The sequence below is a fragment of the Cryptotermes secundus genome, unplaced genomic scaffold (genome assembly GCF_002891405.2).
Source record: "Cryptotermes secundus unplaced genomic scaffold, Csec_1.0 scaffold598, whole genome shotgun sequence".
Lineage (NCBI taxonomy): Eukaryota > Metazoa > Arthropoda > Insecta > Blattodea > Kalotermitidae > Cryptotermes > Cryptotermes secundus.
In genome coordinates this window covers 94,999-122,483 of record NW_019723311.1, presented here as the reverse complement: position 1 = coordinate 122,483, position 27,485 = coordinate 94,999, and the positions used below count along the sequence as shown (strand labels likewise).

The 27,485-nt window shown below is 39.0% G+C and overlaps 1 protein-coding gene across 6 annotated transcripts in view; it reads left to right on the top strand.

Moving 5' to 3' along the window:
• Nucleotides 1-27,485, top strand: part of LOC111861795 (transient receptor potential cation channel subfamily A member 1) — a 160,229-nt gene that overhangs the window by 81,542 nt on the left and 51,202 nt on the right. For 5 of the 6 annotated variants that reach the window (XM_033750456.1, XM_023846649.2, XM_023846648.2 and 2 more), the window contains exons 4-6: nt 12,828-12,984; nt 19,925-20,015; nt 22,545-22,740. In XM_033750456.1, coding sequence (XP_033606347.1) covers nt 12,828-12,984; nt 19,925-20,015; nt 22,545-22,740 — 444 coding nt within the window. Of the gene's footprint in view, nt 1-2,051; nt 2,342-12,827; nt 12,985-19,924; nt 20,016-22,544; nt 22,741-27,485 lie in introns of those variants that run through there. The other variant, XM_023846650.2, reaches the window with a different exon arrangement.

The window sequence follows — 27,485 nt, the reverse complement described above, 5'->3', positions numbered from 1 at the left end:
ATACAGGATCACACATTAAGCACAGTGGCACGAGAGCAACACAAACTTTCAGTTTTTGGTTATTATTAACTGATTTTGTTTAGAAGTCATAAAACAAATTATGGAGCGGCGTTATGCAAAACGTTATCACAAAACTAACCCAGCCGAAGAACAATACTGCTGCTAGTGAATTATGGATTAGAATTTTCTGATATTAAAAGAGAGGTGTATTTAGATGTGCGTTCGTGTATATAAATGCAGCTAAACTCGTGAAGATTTCTCCAATCGGATCTAAGATTTATTGTTGTTTACATCGTTCATGAACACTATTACATCTTGTCAGTCAACTAGTTTTCAATGACCCCTTTTGCTTTTAACAACTTTCAGCTTGGCATAACTTCGCAAAACAGTATATTCACCTGCCCGTTTGAAATTATAGGACGCGATTTGTATTTTTAATCTTTATGTTGCTGGGGAATTCTGGAGTAGCCGCAGATTTGGCTTTTCCTCAAGAAGGGCTCAGCTTCATAAGTAAGTATGCTGACGTAGCTTGATATATTCTTTTAATATACAAGGCATTAATCTATAAAATGGAATTCTATCGTGAATATGTACATGGAGCCTCTGTTAATAATTTCCAGAAAGTTCGACCATCGAAAAGGGAAAAGAAATGATTCGAAGTGACTTCATACCGCTTAATATCGATGTGTAAAGCACAAGTATTACATCACCAATGCACGCAAATGTTAGGGACATCAGAAAAGAAATTCTGTTGTGATGGCGTCCCTTGACGGAGCGCAGTTTCCATTTTACATGCCTCACGGTCCATTATAAGTCGTTGATCCTGCCTCAATCCCAGTCATGTCTCGTGGGAGATGTCGTGGAGACTGATAATAATATTGCATACAAAAACAAGATAATCACGATCCTAGAAGGTTCCGTAGAGAATTCTAGAAGATGTATCGGAAACTGGACATGACATCTGTTTAATGTATTCAGGTTGAAGTAACAGGGATACGAGTTCAGCCACCTTTATATGGTTCCAAAATTTGTTACACAGATTTGGTATCGCTCTTTGAATTCTATCCGTTGTCTGGATAAAAATATGTGGCTTTCAGAAGGCCGGCTATATTTCCGTGTTCAGGGAAATTTTCTTTTCAATGTTACTCCTATGTAGATAAAAGTATAACTGAAGTGAACGGAGTTCATGGAGGTAGGCCTAGGCCCACTGGGGCTGTAGTGCCGGGGGGGGGGAAAAATAAAAGTATACAAGCCTAGATTTCGGACGCTGATTCTGTCCACCTTCTGTCACGTTCTCCTGTAACCACTTTTATATTTAGTAGTAGACTGGACTCAAGATTGTACCTGAAGACAAAGACAGACCGAGACTCCGAAGCTCACTGTATGTATGGACTCTATACATGAACTTTTTGGGAGTCAGGGTAGCGCAGTCGGTATAGCGACTGGTACCCTAATAAATCATGTGGAAATTTCTCAATGTCTCATTTTAATAAAAGAAACAGTATAAAACCTTTTTACAGGCGATCGTTTTGTAAATCAAAGTATATTTTACTTCACTGCAAGGTAAATAACCTCTGAGCTCCATTACGTTGTATGATACTTCTAAGTTTACACTTTGGTCATCGCAAGGGGTTCTGAACATTCTGCGCCCTGTCGCCCCTGAACACATTTCTTGGGAAAAACAATATTACTTCATCTTTCCGCCCTTCTCGCATGTTTAATCTAATTGGGCAAGTTGTTCCATTCCTCCAGTCCCGGCTTACTGTCCTCTTACATTAAGACACTGCCGCATTCAATAATTATAATGATCCTATATTCTCTACGGGAAAATTCCTAATCTTACGATAGACATAAATTGAATTACGAATCACTATCAAGGTCAGCAGCTCTGTCACGTGGACCACACGTCCGTCTTGTGTCAGATATTCGGATATACAGAACTGTCACCATGACAACTACTAGAAACATCCCCCCCCCCAGCCACCGAGGTTGGTTATTATAACAGTGAGGGATGTTCCGGCAGTGATGGAGCACAGGCTGATCTTTCGCAGCTTGAACCGCTGCGATTGCTCTGTGCGTAGAAGCCGACTGGAGACAGAGAGGGAAGTTGGAGCATTAGTCTACGGAGTACAGAGTGTTTCGGGAGACCGCGACGCCTGCAGCATATAACGTTGTACCAGGTGAAGGGACGTCGTGTTGTGGTCTGACATTCAGCATGAGTGGTTCCTTGCGTTCTAACTCTAGCAATTCAAGCATGTCGGATAAGATGGCTCGAAACTGGAGGAAAGTCTTCAAGGGATTTCAGTTTCCTAAAAAATTGTGCCCCGAAGAACTAATTAAGGTAAGACCGCCATATTATACCGTATTGTAATTTCTGTTTTATTCTTGTTCTGAGTGTGCGGATTAATTACAGATCTGAAAGTGTCAGCTACCTCGAAGAATTACTTACAATTTAAATGAAGAAACGTTGATAGCTTTGTTCTCCGCGTAAAGTTACTATTATAGATTTCAATGCAGTCTTGAGTTCATGTCTAGCCGTTTAGCTAAGCCATATTTTTTCTGGCTCGGAATTCGAACTAAAATGACTCGTGTAGCTGGCCGACCGTCCAAAATAACTGTCCATCCCGGAAGTAATGATACGTGAAAGGAGAGACTGGCGTCAAAATGCACTCACTGGGCATCGAAATCAGGAAAGTAGACCATGCAAATACGGAAGTGGAGTGGACCGAAAGTAGCCTAGTACAGTAGGCAGCACTGCAATGCAGAACTCCTCTTACTGCGTGCTCCATGCACAGAGTCCATAAAATGAATGCGTAAGGGAAAATAGTGCATGTCTGTCTGTCGATCCACATGTTTTACTCCAGGAACTACCTGACGCATTCCGATTAAACTTTTAACTCGGGGAATCTACTTCCAAAATCTGCCAAGTAAATTTAATTTTTGCCCTTATCTACTTCGTATAACATTTATTTTACCTGGAAATCAAAACGAACCGTATTAGGTTTCTATATAAAATCTTACTGTTAACCGCGTCACATAATGAACAATACAGATCTCATTATTGTCTGTAACAAAAAGTACTGTATTCTGATGTGACATCATGAATTTTTCGAGGAATGTGCTAGCACTATCTTATAACTGAAGAAGGAGGCAGCACCTTCCTCCAAAACTTCCGTAAATATCTACCAGATACAAGGCATCACATTTCGGAAGACGATAATCTTCACAGTCGTTGCCGTGATGGTCCGAAATCCCTAAAGCTCTACAAATGTCATTAAATATCTTTCGAGGTGGTGTGCACTGTCACACCTGAGCGTGATTAATTGGAAAAATATGTATTTTCCGTAAATGAACATCAAAATCGGTGCATTATACTACATAGAAAATAATGTACTTCAGAAATATGTGTACACTAGATCAAATTGGAATGCACTTCACTGTAACAGACAACAGTGCTTGGCTATTGGAATAATACTGCACGCAAGGTAACAAATTTAACAGGACAGATCAAATTAGATCATACTCAGAGGCATGCCAATAAAAGGAATTTTTTCACCTCTTGCTCCCACTTTGGAGCATAGGGCTGATTTATCAGTTTCTTGATCATTTTTGCAGGCGGTAGGACTCCTTGGACGGGTGATCAGCTCGTCGCAAGGCCTCTACCCAAACACAGGACAACATAATCACAGAATAAACGCATACACATACCAAACATCTGAACCTTGTGTGGGATTCGAATCCACGATCCCGGCTTCGGAGCGAAGGAGAACTGTACATGCCTAGACCGCTCGGCTACCGTCACCAGCAAAAGAAAATTAGCTTTACTTTTGTTGGAGATCTTAAAATCTGATTCACACTTGTAAGTTATATTATTTTCATAAAAGATATTTCTAAAATGTCTACAATAATAGTTCATTAGGATATCCTTGTACACGGCACACAAACAACAGTGCACGTCGAGTCTTCTGCTTTTTTGCGTGATGCTGGGTTATCGTTTTTAAGTCTGTTCTCTCGGCCCTGCGCAGTATCGGTGTGTGGGCTTATTCTGCTAAGGATGGCATCAAAGTGACGATGCATGTAAGGCTATACATCTAATTTGGCCTATTCTATTAAACTTGTTACACTAGACGGCTGAGAAGCCGGGATAGCGCAGTCGGTATTGCGACTGGCTACGGGCTGGACGACCAAGGGGTTGGATTTTGAGTCCCGATAGGATCAAGAATTTTCTCCTCTCCACGTCGTCAAGACCGGCTCTGAGATCCATCCAGTCTCCTATAAAATGGGTACCGGGGTTAAAGCGGCCGGGGCTTGAAGCTACCCACTTACCTCCAGCTACTGCCGAGGTCAAGAAAATGTGGATCTACACATCCACTCCCCCATACGCCTTCATGGCGTAGTGCTTAATTAGTTAAGCACAGGAACAGCTTTAGCTTCACCTTTACACCGAATGGCTTATTACTCCAGTAGCCACTGAACGTGTAACAGTGAAGGTTACACAAAAAAATAAAAATAAAAAGTGAATGATGGCTGATAGAAATTCAAGTCGTTACATAAAATTAACAGACATGCATTATGATACTTCTAATTATTGGCGCTCTCGAGAATTCTTAATATAACAAATACATTCCGCTGTGAAAACCCCCATTCCATTGCCGATGCAGAAGATGGAATTAAATAATGCAGAGCAACTACTTGTACGTGTAAAGCAGCTTAATGTTTGCTGATCTGCTTCTATCCCTACCACGAGGCGCACAAGTGTGCTTCATGTTGCTGGGATCCTGATTCAAGTGCTCCGATATCATTATTAATCAGAAGATATGCTACGTAGGGAGTGTAATATGTACTACATTATCTGACCAAGAAAGACTGACGTAAACGTTCTCCTTTAAATTTCTGACAAAAACACTATGCATTTTTGCACACTTTGTTCTTTTAAATCGTGTTTCGACCTCAAAGTCATTTTCAGGAGAACTGATATTTTAAATAAATACATTGTCTACTGACTGCTACATACTGTTACAGTTGATATTATATATCAAAATTTTAGTAACAGAGTTCCACTACATGCATTTAAAATACATTGGTTGAAATTAAGTTTAGAATATGTGGCTGGTAATTTGGTTTTGGTTTCCTGGATGTTGTCTGGCATTCTTTACCATAGGTAACTGCCTATTTTCTGGTGATTTACGGAGTTCCTTTATCATAATTCTGTTTCTGGATCATTATTTTCCTTTATGGAATTTGGACAGATTCAATTGCTTCTTTAGTTGTTATTTCCATATTATACTTACATTTTATTTTATTTTTTTTCCCCTTGGCACTACAGCCCTAGTGGGCCTAGGCCTACCTCCATGAACTCCCTTCACTTCGGTTTTTCTAGATCTTACACATTCGGTAGGACTCCTTGGGCGAGTGATCAGCTCGTCGCAAGGCCTCTACCTGTAGACAAACATAGGAAAACGCACACAAACATCCATGCCCTGAATGGGATTCGAACCCACGATCCCGGCTTCCGAGCGAGCGAATACAGTACATGCCTTAGACCGCTCGGCTACCGTGACCGGCTACATTTTATTACTGTGTTAAATTATTCTTTATACAATGTAACTTCCACTATTTCTCTGTTGCTTTCTATTAGGTATATATCTTCTCTTATATAACTGATATTTCCGCTTGTATCTACTTGGATATGGTAGGTTTCCGGTTTTGTTCCTTTATTCTCCGAATATTTTACATAACAAAAAAGACAACAACATACACATATCTCTGTATAAGGAATTTAAAAATAAGACTAATTAGATCAATTCACCATAGCACACATTGCCTACCACTACAACATTCACTGAATATACACACGACATCCCACAGACGAGCATATAGAATACTGTACATAACAAAACCGGAAAAAACATCACCAGTTCAACGTTACGCAACATAGTTTTTAACCACTTTAAAAAATATTAATATACTAATTTTAACACAACTTGATGATACTAATCTTAATTCTTAATGGTTAAACTCCTTATACACAGATATGTATAACATAAATTTAAAAATAAAATCCTGTAATGTTGGAGAACGTTCTGATGATGGTCAGTGCTGTTCGAAACGTGTAAAGGAGGCATGTGAAACTCAACTTGTACAGATGGCCACCTCAGCCCTATAAATAATAGTCCAGGGCCGCACTTCAAAATCGAAATATACATTAGATTTTGATACAAAAAATTTAATTCTATTTATTATTTAGGAATAATTTCAATATAATTACCTAAAGTCACATATCTTACAGTTTTAAAAAGCAAGAGCATGCCATTTTTTACAAGTATCAAACACTTTTCAATATGTAAAAAGAGAGATTACACAAGAAATTGTGTTACAAATAGCAAAACATTGAATTTCCTGCAGCCCGCTAATTTATGTCTGCGTGAGACTTCTTGTCTTCTGGTCTGTTGGAAAATTGTCTTTACAAAAAATATTTCTACTAAAATTTTAATATTGATTTTAATATCAATTAGCTCTAAAAGTTGAGGGGCCGCACTTTGTGGCTATGGGGGCCGCATGTTTGACACGGCTGGTGTAAAGGTATATTTACTTATATTTATATTAAACTGGTTGCTCTTAATGAAATTTCTATTCACTTTAATATCAAGCACTGGAACGGATCGAGATGTCTTTTGCTAAGATAGAAATAATAACTAACAGAGCAAATGAACCTGTCCCACATTCCAGAAAGGAAACTGATGGCTCCACAATGTCTCCATTTGTGCATAGTGGGTCTGTGCGGCCAGAATTTCCCTTATTTGTTGCCACGTTTGTTTCATTTTCGTGGTATGACTACCCAATTCAATCTTCGATTCAGTGCAATATGATTCTTCCGCAGTTTCCAGTTGTCACGGGTTTATGGTTGCGCAACTACTGACACTAAATCGCTACGTATTTTGGGTGGCAACCAGTGCTGATGAATCCAACATGATCCGAACCGCCACGTGTACGCGTGACGAAAATAGCGAGTTCTAGATCGAATGATTGGATTTATAGGCACTTCGGTTACAAGTTCTCTTAATCGCAATCTATGTAACACTGTCGCTATTGTACACACTTTGAGTTCGCCGGTGCACACGCACTAAGATTCTCCGTCTTCACTAGTCGTCTCCTGGCAACGGATCTCAACACAGAAACTAACACTTCAAGTCACCGTGACTAAATCTTCTAATCACACATTAAGTTTTCACAGGTCGACTTCTGATTCTTCTTCAACTACGAACTGAACTGCCGCGTGCCGTTGTATTCCCATTCTCTTGACTGAACTCTCAACTGCCAACCCTCAACTGAAATTATAGCGCCGACTGTCTTCAAGATAACTCCTCTGCACGTACCCCATGGAGAACACCATCTTCTACTGTTAAAGATGCGTGTCTATAGCTTCGTTGCCTAACAATCGACGTCCTATTGTTCCACCTGGTTGCTTCTGCGGGAACGTGTTTACCAACCCGTTGCCTAGCAACGGATGTACATGTAACAGTATCTTTGCATATAGACTTGGTAGTCTGGGGTTTACGTTTGCTTTTAACTTGTCCCTCAAAGCTGTTAAGAACTTCTACATTGATTTGGTCGGCATTATTAACTCCTGAGGGTAAATTTGTTTTGTCAATGCAATTTGGGGATCAATTACAGATATATTTTTCCTGATATTTCCTTGATTAATGATGCATTACCTATAAGTTTTCTAATAGCAACGACGTTATACTCCAAAGACGCACAAATCATGATCTGACATGTCACTGTTGCCGATACACTATTTACATTAAGATGAATATAAAATTATCATTAAGTGCATCCAACTTTTATCGGTTAAATAATCTTACAGCCCAGCATGTCTCGGCCTTAACTGGCCATTTTCATGAGCATTCAGTACTAAAGAAAATCTTACACAGTTTACATAAAGTATTTTAAAACGTTTGAGTTATCGAAATTACATGTAATTTTAGATCCTTAAAATTGTAAAAATTGTGATATGCTGAAATCAACGATCAGTAGAGGTAGTTAGTTAGTTATTGGAGAGGGTGGGTTTCCCCATGCACTTAAACCAGTATTGGTCCATTGTGCTTCCCTCTATGATATTCTACCAGTCTCTATACCCTACCGATATTGGTGCGTACCATCAGTCCCGACCGAGCCAGCGAGTTCGGCCTCTACTGGCTTAGCGGTATCTATAATGCTTCCCCCATCTATCAGAGGCGTTAGAGACTACTGTTGGGCGGGAAATGTCCCTGAATTTGGCTCAGTGACCTCCTTTGGAGATATGAGGTTCTTTTACGTGCCGTAAAGCTACGACACGGGACCCACGGCTTAAAGTCCCTCCCGGAGGACTTGTTCCCTGAATTTTTCCGCCCTTAAAAATTCCACGACCTCCGCCGGGTTTGAACCCGCGTACTACGAGTCATGAGGTGGGAACGTTACCTCTAGACTACGGAGGCCGCTTATCAGTAGAGGTAAATACTTTTTTGTTATCCTTAAAAGTAATTTTGAAGGTCGTGTTTCACATGATGGGCTCATAATCCATTTCAAAATGTCTACGTGACAGTGTCTTGCGGCTTCCATTTAGCGGTTTAGGTCAGTCGGATCGCTCAACACTTCGACACTTCAGTATTATGTGACGCACGAACACATCGCCCTTCATTATAACAAACTTATAGACATTACTATCTCTTCTAGATTACTCTACTGTAAGTTGTATTTTCAGTTTACTCTTAATTTCAATGGGTCATTCATCAGACCTCTGAATTCATGTTCAGTTTTATTCATTTCTGTACAGTCCTTTTTCGGGCTTACGGTTTTAAATTTTATTTACTGTGTTTTGTCCTTTTCCTCCTTTCCTGTCCTAATATCATGTATCTGTGTTAGAGTTTGTGCCATTATTAGTTTGTAAACTTTTATTTAGATATATTCCTTGAACACAAAATATGTAGAGCATCATACTCCACAACGATAAGTAAAGATCAAATACGTGATAGCTGATCGTTAATAATGTTGAAATACTTAGCAAGACAAATGGAATTAGAATTTCATTTTGGCATCAAGGTGGTTAATTGGAGCGCAGGTCACAGCGCAGCCTATCAGAATATTCCTTTTATAATGTTTTTATCTAAATTGTGTTTCCTAGAACGGTGTGACAGAATCACTAGATAACTGAGTGACGGAATGTAAGCTTGATCTATCGAGCTTGTAAATGTCACGTGTTAATAACAGTACACACTTCCGGCGGGGAGCCGGGATAGCCGAGTCAGTATAGCGACTGGCTACAGGCTGGACGACCGAGGGGTCGAAGTTCGAGTCCTGATGGAGACAAGAATTTTCACTTCTCCATGTCGTCCAGGCCAGCTCTGGGGCCCACCTACCCTACTATCCAATGGGTACTGGGGACTCTTTCCTCGGGGGTAAAGCGGCCGGGGCGTGAAGCTGACCACTCACCTCCAACTAGTGCCGACGTCAAGAAAATATGGATCTATACATTCATTCCACATACGCCTTCATGGCGTAGTGCTTAATAAGTTAAGCACATGGACAACTTTACCCTTACCTTTCCACATTTCCGACAGGTGCATCAAATGTGAAGATGTTTCACTGTTGCTAGTCAACGATGTAGCAAATTTCATCTAAAAGTGAGATTTTTAATTGTCAAACATGGATGTTATACAGTCTTCTTGTATATCCCACGGCTGTTTGCAGAATCATGTTGAGAGCAGGCTTCTAGAGCGAGTTAACATTAGCGTTCCCTCTCCATTCCTTCACTCAAATTTTATTTCATATCTGTTCACTAATTATGACTTGCCTCCTCCACAAGATGTCGCCACTCTCCCTCTCCTGACCCACATAAATCTAGTCCATATCCATCCTGTTTTTCATGATCTGTTTTAATATTATCCTCCTAGATCTTCCAGCTGATCATTGGGGTAGGCGGGCCTTTCACGGACATCTTCTAAATCCGGACACGTAACGTTTCCGTAATTTGTACAAGGTGCGTCAGAAAGAATGAATGGATTTCAATTTTATTGCCCTGTGAAATCCATCCACTCTTTCTGACGCACCCTGTACTTAAACTTGTCATATTCCAAGCTACCCGCTAATGCCAGCGCTTTTCTCGAACAGAATTTAGGCCTCCATAGAGTGAACAGATATGCATTTTGTGCTCCAGGGGTTGTGAAGAAAAGTAAGGTTAGATTTTACCCTCAACGCACAGCACGGTAAGAGACTCTGTATAGTAAGAGAGAAACATACGGAAAGTGCAAATATGGTTGAGTTTAGACGCATTCTGGCTCTCAGATTCGTTTTGCTTCCCACCTCGGCGGCCCGGGTTCGATCCCGGGGTCTGGTGAAGTGGGATTTGTGGTGGACAAAGTGGCGCTGGGGAAGGTTTTCTCCGAGTACTTCGGTTTCCCCTGCCAATCTTCATTCCACCAATTGCTCCACAATCACCCTCACCTATCGTCTGGGGCTGGTACAATAGGCCAGAAGTGGCCGCAGTGCAAGGGACTTAGTCCCACCCCACTAGCAATAAAAAATATTATAGGAAACAAGAAAAAAGAGGAATTATCAAAACGTAAATTTATTTTTACTTGTGGGGGCTTCCACAGTTTGTCTACACAGCCCTACTACGTGTAGATCCAGTAGTAGCATCACAACATCCTAAACAACACTTAGAGCTCCTCCAGCAAAGGGAAAATCAAAATAAACCAGACAAAATCAGTGCAAGTTACATTCACCACGAAACGCATAACTTGCTCGCAGGTTACCATCAATAATATGCAAATACCGAATCCAAACCTAATTAAAATATGTAAGATTTGAGGCTTTCACGGCGGTGCCAAATCCCAGAAAACTGCTTTCTTCTAATTAAAATACTTGGGATTATGCTCCGACAAAGAACTGACATGGCAGAAACACGTCAAAACAAAACGTCAAAAATTAAATTTAAAACTACGAGATTTACGGCTTTTGGGCCGTAAATCCAAGCTATCTATAGAAAACAAACTTCACTATATAAGTGTATAATAAAACCAATATGAACATAAGTTATACAGCTATGGGCTNCACGAAACGCATAACTTGCTCGCAGGTTACCATCAATAATATGCAAATACCGAATCCAAACCTAATTAAAATATGTAAGATTTGAGGCTTTCACGGCGGTGCCAAATCCCAGAAAACTGCTTTCTTCTAATTAAAATACTTGGGATTATGCTCCGACAAAGAACTGACATGGCAGAAACACGTCAAAACAAAACGTCAAAAATTAAATTTAAAACTACGAGATTTACGGCTTTTGGGCCGTAAATCCAAGCTATCTATAGAAAACAAACTTCACTATATAAGTGTATAATAAAACCAATATGAACATAAGTTATACAGCTATGGGCTGTACAAAACCATCAAACACAAAAATAATTCAAAGTCTTCAATCCAAATTCTTGCGCTCAGTAACTAGAGCACTTTGGTATGTCTCCAACTTTTATTATCCACAATGATTTGCAAATCCCATTTGTCACAGAAGAAATATAATGTATAGAGTCAACACTCAACCATCAAAGCATACTCGGACACAATAACAGATTAGGTGTAGAATATTATATTTAAACGTCCTGTAGCACTCTATACGATAAATGATATGAACTCCGTCCCAAGTGCAAACAATATATTATATGTCCTTGATCTTGCTCTCCTTTACACTACATGTTTCGGCCTCAATCTATAAACTAGACAGATATCAACGAAGTAGATGTTGATAATAACAACAAAAGGAACAATGTGTTTTTAAATGTTAAATTTTAAACTAAGTGCAGTGTAACAGCAACGTGAGTGTATACACCTGATGATGGCCGTTTGAGGCCGAAACATGTAGTATAAAGGAGAGCAAGATCAAGGACATACAATATATTGTTTGCACTTGGGACGGGGTTCATATCATTTATCCTATCTAGGTGTAGAAATTAGCAACCCACCAAATGTAATAAGAAGACTGAGGAGACAGTGGCCGTCTGACCTACCACAACCCGCAGATGACGGATATTAAAACCATCACCATTCCTCTACAGGGCCTGTCAGAGTATCATCAGTGGATGACTTCTCTACTCAAGACACCTAATTAGAACTTTTTAAAATGCTGGTGGCGTTGGACTAAGTCCCTTGTACTGCGCCCACTTCTGGCCTCTTGTACCAGCGTCACTTTGTCCACCATAAATCCCACTTGACCAGACCCGGGATCGAAGTCGGGGTGCCGCGGTGGGAAGCCTGCGACTAACCACTTGTGCTATTGCGCGGCTCTAGAACAAATTTACTTATTACTCCTTATTATCTAGAGCAGCTTGTAAATATGCTATTAATTAAATAATAAAAAAATCCGCCACTGGTTCAAGTCCAGAGTCCTGTTTAACTTTTCGTAACACACTAACATTTTAAAGTGAGCGGTATTAGTCCCCCGCACAGCCCCTATTCTGCCGTCCGAACTGCATACTCGGTTTGTACTCAGCTGCCCTCCATATGTGGAGGCAGCCTCCTCCATCCGCAGCCTAAGGACGGGTTATGCGTTGATGACCTAAAATGGTTTCGTATTTGGGTAGTCCCGGCTTCAGATCTGGACTTTTCCTTTCCGACAAACGGCTAACTTGTATTTGCACTATTGAATTTCATCTCTTTCATCCCAGTTCGTTATGGGGTTTGAGGAATTAAGTATTCAGAACGATTCACAGCCTTCTCGTTCTGCATTTCCTTTACTTCAGTGGCCAAATGGTTTGGGCAGCTGCAGGAATAGTGTTTGCCACATGTTGCAGGCTGCCGAGAGCGGTAATGTGGAGGACTTCGGGCGCCTGTACCTGGCAGAGCCGGGACGTCTCGGGGTGCGGGATTCTAGAGGCAGGGCGGCGGCTCATCAGGCGGCTGCGAGGAACAAGCTGAACATCTTACAATTCATTGCCGCACATGGAGGAGGTATGACATACTAAAAACGTAATGTATAGGACGATTCAGATTTCAATATAAAACTAGAAAATCAATCGTGGAGCAAAGGGCAGAGAAGTTCCCTTAAACAACATAACTCAAAAGTTACTTGCACCCTGTAGCAACTACTTCAAGTTCAACAATGTTGTCGTGTTTTTTAGAATAGTCTGGTAAAAATAAAATATTACCTTTCATTTATTTTAAGAAGTATGATTTTGACAATGTTTCTCTAAGCATGGTTTAGAGACACCCTATGGCTAGTTCCGCGGTATATATATTTTTTTTCTTTCGGAACGAGATGATTACAAATAACGACATGTATTATCCTTTATTTGCCACACTTATTAATATATTTTAGGACATGTTTGGATGCTATAACTTCAGCAATTCTCTTTATGGAACCATAAAATAAATATAATGTTTCTATCTTTCTCATCATTCAGAATAGAATTACATACGATATCTTCTGAGAACCGTGGTAAATATTACAATGTAAATAATATCCTTGTGTTTTATGGCTCAAGCGTGTGAACATGAATATTTTTGTTCATTTTTGTTTACTTTATCTTCTCTGGTATACGATTTAAAATAAATATCCCATGTGCTTTCGAGCACCGTGTATCAATTATTTGAACTTCAGTAATTTATTTTCCTTATATTGTAAAAAAAAAATGTTCTTCAATGCTGCATTTCCTATTCATAAGTTCCTACATGTTGAATTCCGCAGGGATACAAACCATACTACCGTTCGGGCATTTTCGATTTAATAAGTGTCTTTTCATATGTGGTGAGTTTCACGTTTTAATTCCACTAGGGAATATCTTTCAAAGAAGACAGCTGGTCCGGCGGATATATCCATAAGACCGATGCAGAATCGGTACATAACCCTTACTTAAACATGAAAAGTACCAGAAAAGTAATGTATTTTAACATTTTTTTTTTTTTGAAATTCTGAAACAGAAATTCCAATACATAAGTTTCTCTAAAAATAATTTTGTATAAACGAAAGGATTTCCTTGCAAAATTATTTGGACTCGTCTTACAAAATATTGTGCTTTTACTTCCTCCCATTTCATTGATTCATTGATTATTATGCCGAGTGCCCGCGCTTTACGAAGATTCGCATCACGAAATTTTGCCCATACGAACGTTCCTTGACTTGTCTTGGCATGCGAACACGAACTTGCTTACAGATGGTAACGGTGTTTAAAAAACCGTCACATGTAACTTGTAGTATTTGGGGGAAAGATATAGTTATCCCTGTAACCGGCCACGGAGGCCCATAGGGTTGTGAGACGTCGACGTTCTCACATTTCTAGGCAATCGGCTCACGGATGGCGGTGAGGTTGTCAGCCTCCCCACCCCCAGGAAGATTCCTGGTACTCATTTCTGTTAGAGGCTGAATCGACCCCAGAGCAATATTGCGGCTGGAAGGATTAGGGCAATTGAAAAATCCAGTGACATCGGGAATCGAACCCGCGACCTTCAGACTTGTGGCATAGTGCCTCAACCAACTACGCCACTGGGTCCGCCGTGTTGTTGGAGGTGGAGGATGAAATGAAGGAACTGAATAATGATGGTTCCATGTATTTAGTACAGAACTATTTGGCTTATTTTGGACTCTATCCATCGTCTAGTACACGTATATAGAAGATTGAGACTAGCTCTTTCTAAGGGGCTCAACTGAGTAGGTTTATCCTGCCCCATCCACCTGAGGACGGAGACAGATCCAGTGTCCGAAACGTGTTTTTTTTTTCATCGTCTGGTATATATATACCAGACGATGGAATGATGGGTAGAGTCCAAAATAAGACTAATATTTCTGTACAGCATACACCATCGTCAGAATCCTTTCAAGTCTGTTCCATGTATTGTTAGTTTCTGGGAATAAAGCTGGCGATATAGCATATATATTGGGGGGGGGGATTTTGGGGTCGCTCGGAAACTCACAGATACGGCATTGCACCTATGCGAATTGGCGATTGAGACTTCGCTGCTTTATAAACTGCCTCCACGAACGTAGCTATTCGCGAAGGCAGAGATTATCTGCTTAAAGATGACTTTTCGTCGGCGACACAGTATATTAACGCGACCTGTTAACATCCTAACAATGTGTAGTTGTAGCCTCCAAAATAATATGCTTTCTCACCTCTTCCGATGTTTCGGTATAATTCGTATGAATTTCAATGCCATAATTATCAAAATAAATTTACTCCTTTTTGTTAACAGTTCAAGCCTATGGTCGCTATTGAAACAAATAACCACTTGAAATTGTTATGTCCTCTCCGTGAAGACGCGTGCCTTTAAATGGGAGCAAAATCCGAATTTGGAAACCTCTGCGCTTGAAGCCCTGCATCGTGGAAGAAATTCAAATGTGGTGGCTCAAGAGGTGGTTGTCCAGCTTTCCTGTACTGTTGGGTTTTTAATCATGATAAAAATAAGAATTCTAGGTCCTAAGCATAAACATATCTGAGGATGGTGTACTGCCGTAAACATAGGTGTTACTTTGAATCCCCCCCCCATCGTCTTGATTTGCTTATTACCATGTTTCGGAGTCTTGGTCTGTTTCTGTCACAAATGTAAGGGAGGAAAAGATTTCTCCTCAGTTTGGTTCGTTAGACGGCAGACTCAACTGAGGAGGGGCATTTCCAGTGTTGTGGCGGATGGCGGAACGCTGTGTTTGAAGAAAACCCAAGTTGATGGACAGTGTCAAAATAATTCTAGATAATGCTTTTAACACAGAAAGTTGAGATCGTAAGTTTTTTTTATTGCTGGGGGGCGGAACTAAGTCCCTTGTACTGTGGCCACTTCTGGCCTATTTTACCAGCCCCAGATGATAGGTGAGGGTGATTGTGGAGCAATTGGTGAAATGAAGATTGGCAGGGGAAATCGAACTACTCGGAGAAAACCTGCCCCAGCGCCTCTTTGTCCACCACAAATCCCACTTGACCAAACCCGGGACTGAAACCGGGCCGCCGCGGTGGGAAGCCAGCGACCAACCGCTTGAGCTATGGCGTGGCCTATATCGTAAGGTAGGTAGTTAGTTAGTTAGTTAGTTAGTTAGTTAGTTAGTTAGTTATTGGGGAGGGTGGGTTTCCCCATGCACTTAGACCAATAACTGTGGGCTACACATCATAGCCTTTAGCGTTATGGGTCTTCCCGACTTGACAAGAATAGCGGCCGATTCTTCCACCTGGATTGGCGCTCACAAAAAACTGCATATGCGTGTAACTTACCTTAGGCACGTAGAAGTTTCAGGATAAGCTCTGCAGCCCGCATGATGTAACAGGAGCTCACTGAGTGTTATCACTTATTCTCGCTTATGCTTTAAAACTTTCCCGTTGATTAAAATCACGTGGATGTAGTAGACCTTCTGAAGTACACTCACTTCTGAATCTAACGCAGCGACTGCAAATATACAACGTATGAACTGTTATCAAGTGTATTCCATGTTCCCTACATAACACTGAACACGTAACCAATAACGAACATAGGGTCACAACTACCGAACACACATACACACAGAGGAATGAAAAAATAAACAAAGGAATAACTTGTTAGTAACAGGACAGACCTGCCCCGTGAAATGGTCAAGACGGTCAAGACGGTCAAGACTGCCATATCACTTTTCGTTCACCGAGCAGTTGAATAGCGCTACTGTCGTGTGACAGCTGAATTCTGCGCGAGGTGTGAGGAGGCCAAAATTATTGTGTCCAAAAGAAGTAGGCCTTGTCAGTCTTGCATATGACAAGACTTTTTATTTACAGGTGTGTACTCTTCTATCCCTGTTCTATCTTTTTTTTTATCAGGTCACGTTACCAGTGTCGAATAATTTCGTGGACAAGCCTGTAGTTACAGACATTGCAGTTTCTGTGCGTGTGGTTGCGCCAGTAAAATTCTTTACGCAGTTGACAAACAGTTGGGCTGATTGTGTAAACCAGACGAAAAATGGATTTATACAGAAAGCTTATTATGCCTGTCCTTTAAGCAAGTGTTATTTTTATGAAGACTCAGTAGTGACTGGGCAAAATGGGGTATTGATGTATTTAACAAATTTCCTAGAAGTGAGACAAGAGTATAACCCTGTGTGAAGTCCAAGTCTTCATAAGTTTTTTGTTGATGCATTCCGGCAAGCGCACACACGACGCGTGCGTACTCCAGTTATTTCGTATTTATGATATTTTGACTGCTTCTGTGCTTGAAATATAGGTATTCACAATTAAGGGCCCCGATAGGATACAGAAATTATTGTTTTGTATTGTTAGGATTGATTACTCCTATTCCAAACAATTGACGCCGGCGGGGAAAGGGGGGGTGAGCCAGAAAATGTTTGCCAAATTTATGGGTGTTTTTACTTATCCCCCTAGAGTATTCGAGGACATAAAAGAATATTTTAAATAATTACAATTTTTGGTATTTTAATATTAACTTATAGTAATAGTTAGTTTATGGAGTATATATATTTTTTTAATCCATTGGGTATATGGGCAGATGCCTGGCTTGGCCCTACTGTGTCATCTCCCATGTTCCTAACCCATTAAACCCCAATGGTTGATACATGTGTGGTCGGTCCATCCAGGAACATCCTTAATAATATTACATTCTCTCTTATATGAGCAAAAAAAAAAAATTAAGCATTTATAAAGCAGTAAATAAAATCGGGAGGGGAAAAAATCCTTCAAACTGAACAGGTTTTGTGTCTTTTGTACATAAAGGAATGTATGTTCCATTAAGAATATTAATGTAGTATCTCACACAATTTCATTTCTTCAGTTACTTTATTTTGGCACTTATACTGCAAACGCCAATTCTTCCTCAGACTTATTCATCAGTTTTGTTATTCTCTCAAGAACTTCCACTCCATGTCACCTAAAAGGGACGTGGAATGTAGTCACTAACCATGCCCATTGAAAACTATTCATCATAACTTCCTTTGCTGAAAGGCATGTTGGAAAACTTTTTGTTTTCATTCTTTGCACAAAGTGTGTAAAATGAATGGACTTCATTTAAATTTGGTATTGGAGTTGTCAAGGAAATTTAATTTTACTTTTCACTGGTCAAATATAAACCTCACAAGAAAACCAAATCAAACTTTATCAAGAATCTTTAACTGTAAAGAACTGTGCATAACATACAATGTGGACCTCAGTACAAACTACAACTTAATTTTTCAATATAGCAAGAATGTCAGAAAAAATTATTTCTGCTTAGTTGCTGTGAATGGCTTTACTACAGTGCTTATGAATTAAGTACTATATACAAGAACTGACTCTTGGCTTCAATTTATTTTTCTTTCTGTTTTTGAAGAAAATTTGTATTTACTTGAACATACTTAAATTGAAATTTATTTCAATGAACAAGTAGGTTTCGCTGAATATTTGATTGAAGTTAACGCTGCTGCTTTCACATATAAGGAAATGTGCCCATCTTCTTTTCTGACTGTGTTAAGGGCCTTAAATCAATTAAATCATCATTATTTCATCATATTTAGCGACCATGAAAGACTAAAATACTTGGTCATGATTTCATCAGATTCATCCAAAATCTCTAACATGGGCACAACTAAAGTTAACCTCCAAAAGTGTAAAACAAATATGAGACACTTCTGGTGCAAGGTATTCATCTAACTAATATTTAAAAAATTAATTTTCTATCTGAGAGAAAACACACTGTCTCCATTATAAAGGCCAGTTGTGTAATGCTCTTTAATGAAACATTCACTGTTTATTATATTGTATTTAAGCATCCTGTTGCATTCCACACTTCTATATGTATAATACAAACGCCGTCGTAAATGTAACACTTTATTGTAGTTCTTGTCCCCCTTCTTTCACACTATATGTTTTGGCCGCAACCGGCCATCATCAGGTAAATTTTACTTCATGTAGCTGTCACACTGCACTCAATATTAACATTTAAACTCCAGATTTCCAATTGTTCATTGCTCTGTTGTCAATCGATACCCGATATTCCAGAACTCCCCTTGTCGGTTTTGTCAATTATGTTTAAAATCTTTATTAATACTGACTCATCGATTGGTTTAAAATTTTAAATTCTCAATTTAGCTTTAATATTTAAAATTTAAATTTAAAATAAAAAATCATGGAGATACCTGCTCTGTGCTTATATGTGCTGCAGCAGCTACCTCTTGCTTTCAGCACAGCTCGCAGTGGCACGCACACAGAGAGCCTGCACAGAAAACACAGGCTTATTAATTTATTACACTTTATCCACCATAATATGTGAATGATAAATGTTTCTTGTTGTATGTTACATTTTCTGATGGATACTTTTCTTTATTGTTGCCTTTTAAATGTCTGGGTGTCCTATTGGTTACATGTAGTGCCAACATGTGATTTGAACCTTTTTATTGATAATATTTAAACATCAACAGTTTAATCTACCTTATAATTTATAAGTGTGTAACATGATTACACTAAGATGTACAACAATTGTAAAGCAAGATCTTTTTACCATTGAGCCTCTGAATATGACCCCAAAAGGCTGAAATATGTAAGGCAATATAAATATTGAATTCTTTATACCAAACTTTTTTACGTTGGATGGTTTATCTTTCCAAAGTTCATATAAGTGTAACGGCAAAGATGTCTCTTATTAAAATTCTTTTGGAAGTTATGTGTTTTAAGATAGTTTATAAAATCCAGTCATGAATTTTAGATGACTTTGTAAAGAGTGATGTCTAGTAGGCGAACCGTTACTGAAGCTAAGCATAATTCTTTTTTATCATTTTTGAATAGTTAATGAGCCATTATGGTTACATTTAGCTAAAAATTAATAAATTATGTAATCTTGCCTCTGTGAGCAATGAAAACAATAATTCTGAACATGTTGCTATCACACAGCTGCTCACACATGTGCACCATCAGAAGTGAAACATAATCCGCTCAGTGATCAAATGTTCCTTTTTCAGATCTAAATATTAAAGACCACGCTGGCAACACTCCTTTGCATGTGGCTGTGGAAAATGAATCTGTTGAGGTGGTTGACTACTTACTGCAAAGGTCAGTAGCAGAGAAATGAACATAGAAAATAAATCTGCTCTTTCACTAAAGTATCAGGAGTTTGCTTACAAAAATATTGGACACTGAGCCATGTTGAGCATTATTTTGTTTGATATAAAATGGCATTCCTTCATCTGCAAAGGTTGTATAGTGTTGAATGAGAGTGAAGGATGATTATGAAGGGTTAGCAGGTAAGATCTGGATGGACAGAGCTGTGGCCTAGTTCGGGGTACAATCCCAGCATTTACCTAGGTTTTCTGGGGATAACTACAAAAACTTTCAGTCGGAATAGTGATTAAACCAGCAGGTAGCATTTATTATTATCAATGTTAATCGGACTTAGACCACAAATATTATAGTATAATGCTGCAATACATAACGTAACATGAGTTAAACTGCACAGTTCAGTTAGCCCAACACAAAAATACATATTAGGTATTATCTGCTCAAATGCAGATATTTTATACAGCTCAGCTCAAACCAAAGTATAGTAACACAAAATTCCAAGTGCATAATTTATAGATTCTAAAGGGTTCTGACCGTGGTGGATGACACACAAAATTACTGGGGTTTTGGACTTTTTACATCATCCGGAATTCTAGGTAATAGAGGACACGACGTTTTGGAAACTGGATCTGTTTCTGTCTTCAGGTGAGAAAGGAAGACACCTACGGAAACTGTTTCTGTCTTCAGGTGAGAAAGGAAGACACCTACAGAAACAGATCCAGTTTCCAAAACGTCATGTCCTCTATTACCTAGAATTCCGGACGATGGAAAAAGTTCAGAAACCCAGTAATTCTGTGCATAATTTATAGTTTCATACATTCCAGTTATTTCTATAATTATCAATACTCAAAAATTTATTTCACATTTCCGTGCAAATTTTAACTCAATAGTGTGTTGGCAGAAAATGTAACTGAGATGTACAGCATGTAATATCACTTTAAGTCATGGCCAAAGTATCTATTTTAGTACAGAGAGGAAATTTATTATAAGGGCTCATAATATTATGCTGCAGCATCCTGTTGCACTGTGTATTCTAACTTTGTGTTCTCGCGCTTTGCCATCTTTGTGCAGCTTCATCGGTATATTAATATTCACATTTCAACATAATTGTCTCTTCTCAGTATACTACACTACATGTTTCATCCTAACTGACCATCATCAGGTGTATAAGATGCTGGATTAAAGGAACATGTCAATCTGCCATCCTGGTGTTCTGCTTTTGATTTTGATGTAAAATGAGAACATCTACACACAGCACAAAAGGATGAACCAACAGATCAACAAAACATACACCAGACACTTGCATAACACATGATAATTTAAAATACCTAAAATAAAATATTTTAAAAACATTTTACATCAAAATGAAAAGCAGAACAGTGTGATAGCAGAGCAGCGGGTTATATTAATCCAGCATCTTATACACCTCATGATGGCCAGTTAGACTGAAACGTATAGTGTAGTATACTGAGAAGAGATGAGGACAAACACTTGTGAATATTAATATATCAACAAGATTGCACAAAGATGGCAAGAATTACTCTGTTTTCTGTTACAAACTGAACTTCATTTCCAGTAATTAGGATATCAAAATTTTTGCTTTTAAATATAGAAATTTTTATGCTGAAAGAAGCCAGCTTTTTAAAATTAAAAGATATTTGTATATAGTACCTGTGCCATGAAACAGTTTAATGTTTCAAAAATTTAATCTCCAAATCCATTTGTGTCCAATACATTAATGTCTGGTGGTTAACACTGGTTATTACTGATACCATCGCTCTCACACTACTCAGTATTATAGATTTCCAGTAGAAAGTTTTAAATGTGTATGTGTTTTTTTCTTGGGGGGGGGGGCAATGTTCAGACCAGCACTTGAACTAGTCCAGATTCATATGCAGTGAGTACCAGTAAATGTTTCCTTGAAGTAACAGCCCAAGCATAATGCTGAGCATTCACTTCCATTTATTGCCAAGGTAGAGTGTATAGAGCTTTATCTCAACACTTTCAAGGCATAATGCTTACCACAAGGAAGACGTTGCCTTTTTTTTTTTTTATTATATATTTCTCTTCGCAATAATAACACGGAGCATTCCAAGCTAATAAATTTTTGCGTGTCTGGAACTGATCCTTTGTAACATAACATCCTTGGTATTATCAGAGAAACCCTATACATTGACATAAATTGTGTAAGTAAACACAATACCGATTGCAATGGCCATGCAGTCTAAGGCATGAACTGTCTTCGCTCGCTCGAACACTGGGATCATGGGTTCAAACCCCACTCAAAGTATAAATTTCTATAGGCGTTTATTCTGTGTTTGTGTTGTTCTCCATGTAGGTAGTGGCCTTGTGGCGGGTTGATCCCCCGCCCAAGAAGTTCAACCTGCTATGTGTAGGATTAAGAAACTGAAAAAGCAGCCAAGGTCCAACAAAGAGCTATAGAACCATAGAGGGATAGATAGAGTAAACATAATACATGAAAAGTATAACATGGGACAAAAATGCAAGATGTAATATTTCCAGTGGTGTAAACACAAGCATACTGAATGACAAGAAACAAGCGCCAATTCATCTGGTGACAGAATTGAACAAGGTGGCAGTGCTGGAAGTAATGAGCAAGTATAAAGACCGCATTGACATCCTGCAAGGGGGAGAACATGGCCGTACAGCTCTCCATCTAGCAGCCATCTATGATCATGAAGAGTGTGCACGAATACTTGTGAGTGTGAAATTTTTAAAAATCTATTTGTCCTTGTTGCCGGTCACGGTAGCCGAGTGGTCTAAGGCATGCACTGTCTTCGCTCACTCCGGAAACCGAGATCGTGGGTTCGAATCCCACTCAGGGCATGGATGTTTGTGTGCATTTTTCTGTGTTTGTCTACAGGTAGAGGCCTTGCGAGGAGCTGATCACTCGCCCAAGGAGTCCTACCATACGTATAAGATCTAGTAAACCGAAGTGAAACGGAGAGTTTCATGGAGGTAGGCCTAGGCCCAAATTGGGGCTGTAGTGCCACAGAAAAAAAAAATGGTCTTTGTTACATTTTGCATGGTTTATATGAAGAATTTATTAATGCATAGTTTTGAAAGTTTTATTTTTGTATAGAGAGATGTGAAATATTGTTAAATACAAATAATATAGTAATAAATGACAGATCATTTGTAGTTTGGGAGGTGAAGGAAGGCGCATACATGCAAATAATCGCACATTAAATCACAAAATTGTGATCTGTACAATGGACTCTAATGCTGATGATCATATGCACATAATTCAACATTATAGCATAAAATTGTGATCTTAACAGTGGTCTCTCATGCTGATGAAGATCTGAGTGGATCAGAAAGTATATTCTTTGGTGCCAACACATGATTACACATGCCTCTCTAGGCCCCACAACTAGCAAGATCACTATCTTTTCATACCATATTTTGTTACTTCCTGATATGTAAAGTTAGCTGTGAATATCTTGAATGAATTACTGTGGACAGCAAGGAAGCGTGGGCTTCCCACACTTGGATGGGAGAAACATGCTACACATATAGAATTTGGGTGGGGAAATTTCTAGGAAAAGTGGCCACTTAAAGACTGAGATGGGCTTGGAATTGTGGTATTAATGTAGATCCGAGGGGAAATTGATGGTGGGGATATGAACTGATTGTAATATCTCATACCAGGAGGTGGGCCTTCAAATTAACAGAGTTGATTTATTTGTTTCTGTTAGCAGATAGCAAAAAATAATAGCCCTGTTAATTTTTCTAACTTTCTTAGTTTTCTTTATTATTTAGTTTTGTTACATTCTTGTTTGTTAACCATCTAGTATGTGAAATTTATCATTTCAGTGAGAGACACTTAGTAAACAAATATTCCTGATAATTAACTAATATGGATATAGTCACTGTAACACAGAATAGGGTCAGCAACGAGCACATACTGTACCACCGTAGGAACACAAAAGGAGAGTAATAAGTCTGTTGTAATCACATTTGACATATTGTGATGCTTTATTGTGAAAGCCCCTTTATGGTATTCTTTTCACTTACTAACTTTCTACGGGACACTGGAAGGCAGGAAATAATTAAGTTTTATGTTGCATAGTAACCAGGAAGTCCCGTCTTCCTTTATACATTTTGTAACAAATGACAGCACAGTGGATTACTGTGAAACTCCCCAGAGTCTTGCATGTCACATTAACATTATGTGAAGTAGTACTATCCTTTCTGATAGCATTTCATGGCAATATGGCAATGCTTTCACTTCTGTTTACTAGGTTTCATAGCCGAATAAATTACAGACAGACAAATACGATTTCTTTATCCAAATTTGCGTCTTCCAGTTATGTAATATTCTGTATAAAATTGTGCAATAATCACATACTTGTATTTGTTCTTTTGCTTGTTTTTATCTAAAATTCAACTCAAGCTTTTCTATATGTTGTATTTAAATTCATTCCTTCCTAACAGAACATTTAAATTTCACTGCCAAAATTTTCAGGCCTTCCTTCAAAATTATTCTCTATTTGCCAACTTTTGATTAGCTATGTCAGCAGTATAATTTATGGTTCTACATGAACACAATTCTGTTTCAGATGGAATTGATCATTAGTAGAGATGCTATATAATTATTTTATTTTTAACAAAGTTAACATACAGTGTCCCAGAAGGAAAGGTCAGTATTCTGGGAAGACATAGTATCGGTCATTCTGTGCAAAAAAGTATATAGGTACATGTGTCCTATTCTGATGGTGTCCGAGATACAGCTATTTCACTGTACAGCTCCAAAATTATTGATGAGAAAGAGATATTACATACCGTGTCTATGCCGGTATTTATTATTCAGGTGACAAAGTTGATACAGTTTACCTAATATAATACCTGTGGGAACATCCCACATACTCTCACGCTGCTTCGCTGATCAATGGACAACGCTCACTCCTAAGTCAATAGCACATTGCTGCACATTGCTGTCAGCTCTCATATTTATACAGCGCTCGCTGTCCAGCTCACTTTTCACCATCACACGCGCTAACCAATCACATTGCTGCCATCACTCATATTTATACAGCACTCGATGCCCAGCTCACTCATAATTATTACATGCACTAGCCAATCAGTGCTCACAACAGCAACTACAAGTCTAAGCTCCTCCCACCAAGATTGGTATAAAAGACAGAGCTCCAACCTAGCAATCATCAGTGACCACATCAGCCAGTCAACTGTCACACTTAGTCCAGAGCGACCGGTCTTCGGAGTCATCGGCTCTTCACTGCATCAGGGACGGCTGCCTCGGCTCTCCGGTGGTCATGCCCAACACACCGGGCAACTGGTGCAGCTGCCGCCACTCCAGCGACCGCGCTCCGCGACCAACCACCCACGAGCAACCATGCTCTGTGACCAGGCAACTTCCGGCAACTTCCACACTTTGACCAGACAACTAACTCAGCTGCCACATTAGCCAACACACTGTAGCCAACAGCTATTTCTACCGGCGCACGCAGCACTACATCACCGGCCAGACAGACCAGCCGAACAGCCGTAAAACTCCGTCTACCGCGGTGGAACAAACAGCTCTTTTCAGGGCCCACAAACTTTCCGAAGTGGGTGTCTATTAGAGCATCGACAAATCCCACATACCTTTTCAAAAATTCTACTGACAACTTTAATGCAATTTGCAACTCATGTTAGGAGATGGCATGTTGCTTGGCTGAGTGCATTTTGATGTACTACTGTACAGTCATTTCTCATCTATGAGTGATATGTAATGGCTTAATTTGGATGCTTAAATTGCAGACAGCATATATAAAGTACATGTAAACATACAGTACACTGAAGTATCATTTACTGAGTGCTAAAATTATTAAATAAACTTAAACATTATAGCACAATGTAAAGTGATAACACTAATTAAATGAAGAGATTATATAACAATAATTAAACTACATGAAATGTAGTACTGATCGCCAATAATGTGTTGCTGCAAAGATGAATCACCCTATGCAGGAGTAACAGCCTGTGCAGGCTTCTTCTTAGGATCAAAGGTATACTTAGAGTAAAAAAGAAAAATGTAAAGCCGTCCCTGTAACAGGCTGTGAAGGACTGTAGGGGTGTGAGAGGTGGAGGCTCCCACATCTAGACAGTTGCCTCATAGATGGCGGCGAGGTTGTCAGCCTTACGCACCAGCTACCCTTTACCCCCCAAGAAAATTCCTGGTACTCATTTTTGTTAGAGGCTGAGTCAACCCCAGGGCCACAGTGCAGCTAGAAGGATCAGGTCAATTGAAAAATCCAGTGACCTCATAGGAATTCGATCCTGCGACCTTCCTGCTTGTAGGATAGTGCTACCCTGGTATCCTTAGGGGCCAGTCAACAATTAATTGTAAACTGGTATTAAAATATTTAATATTTGGGTTATTTTATTTTCAACCCACTACATGTTTCAGTCTGTTAAGATCATCATCAGGTCGTTTTTATGGATTATATATGTCATTATTGAGTTGTTAAAATGGATCAATTTTTACATGTATCAATAATATTATAATCTAAATTTTAATCTTAAATTATTGTGTGGGATATGACTCAAATGAAATATGCTAAAAGTTAAAATCTAGTGGTTAAATACATCTGATGCTTGATACACAACAGAGGCAGAATATAAGGATTCTTAGTTAAAATCTAGTGGTTAAATACATCTGATACATGATACACAACAGAGGCAGAATATAAGGATTCTTAGGAGCTGTAGGTTGCTGCTTTTGTGACACTTTCTCTCATCACCTGCAATTTATCTTCAGCTCTATCACTGGCATGTCTCTTCTATACATTCTGGCTGTAGATAATTTCAGATGTTCTTAAAAATCACTAATAAAGAAATGTAATATTTAAGGCCAACATATATTTTTCAAGTGAAGTAACTTAAATTAATTTCTTTCAAATGGCATTAATCAGGACTCAGCATACTTCTATTTTATGAGCAGATGTATGGCTTCCAAAATCAACTGTTCATTCAAATTCTTAGGATAGTTAAACAAGAAAACAGCTTCCAAATAGGACAGCTTTCAGTGGGATCATCATCATCATCATCATCATCAGTAATCTGTCAGACAACAGGTCCACAGTCTCTTCCAAAACAATTCCTCCACTTAATGTGATCTAGAGCTTTCTCCTTCAAATGACAGTGTCCTCTTCTGTCCCCAAGGTCATCCAGTATCTTCTTACGTCTTCTTGTCACTTCTATCCGCCCCTCTATCTTTCCTTCAATAACTTCTTTTAGAAGGCAGTTTCTACGTAAAACATGACCAATACAATTAGCCTTCCGTTTTCTTATTTTGTGTAGGATATTCCTCTGCTCACTGACTCTAATTAACACTTCTTCATTTCTCACATAATCGGTCCAACTTATCTTCTCCATCCTTCTCCAACACCACATTTCGAAACTTTCCAGATGTTTCTGATCTACTGCCCTAAGTGTCCA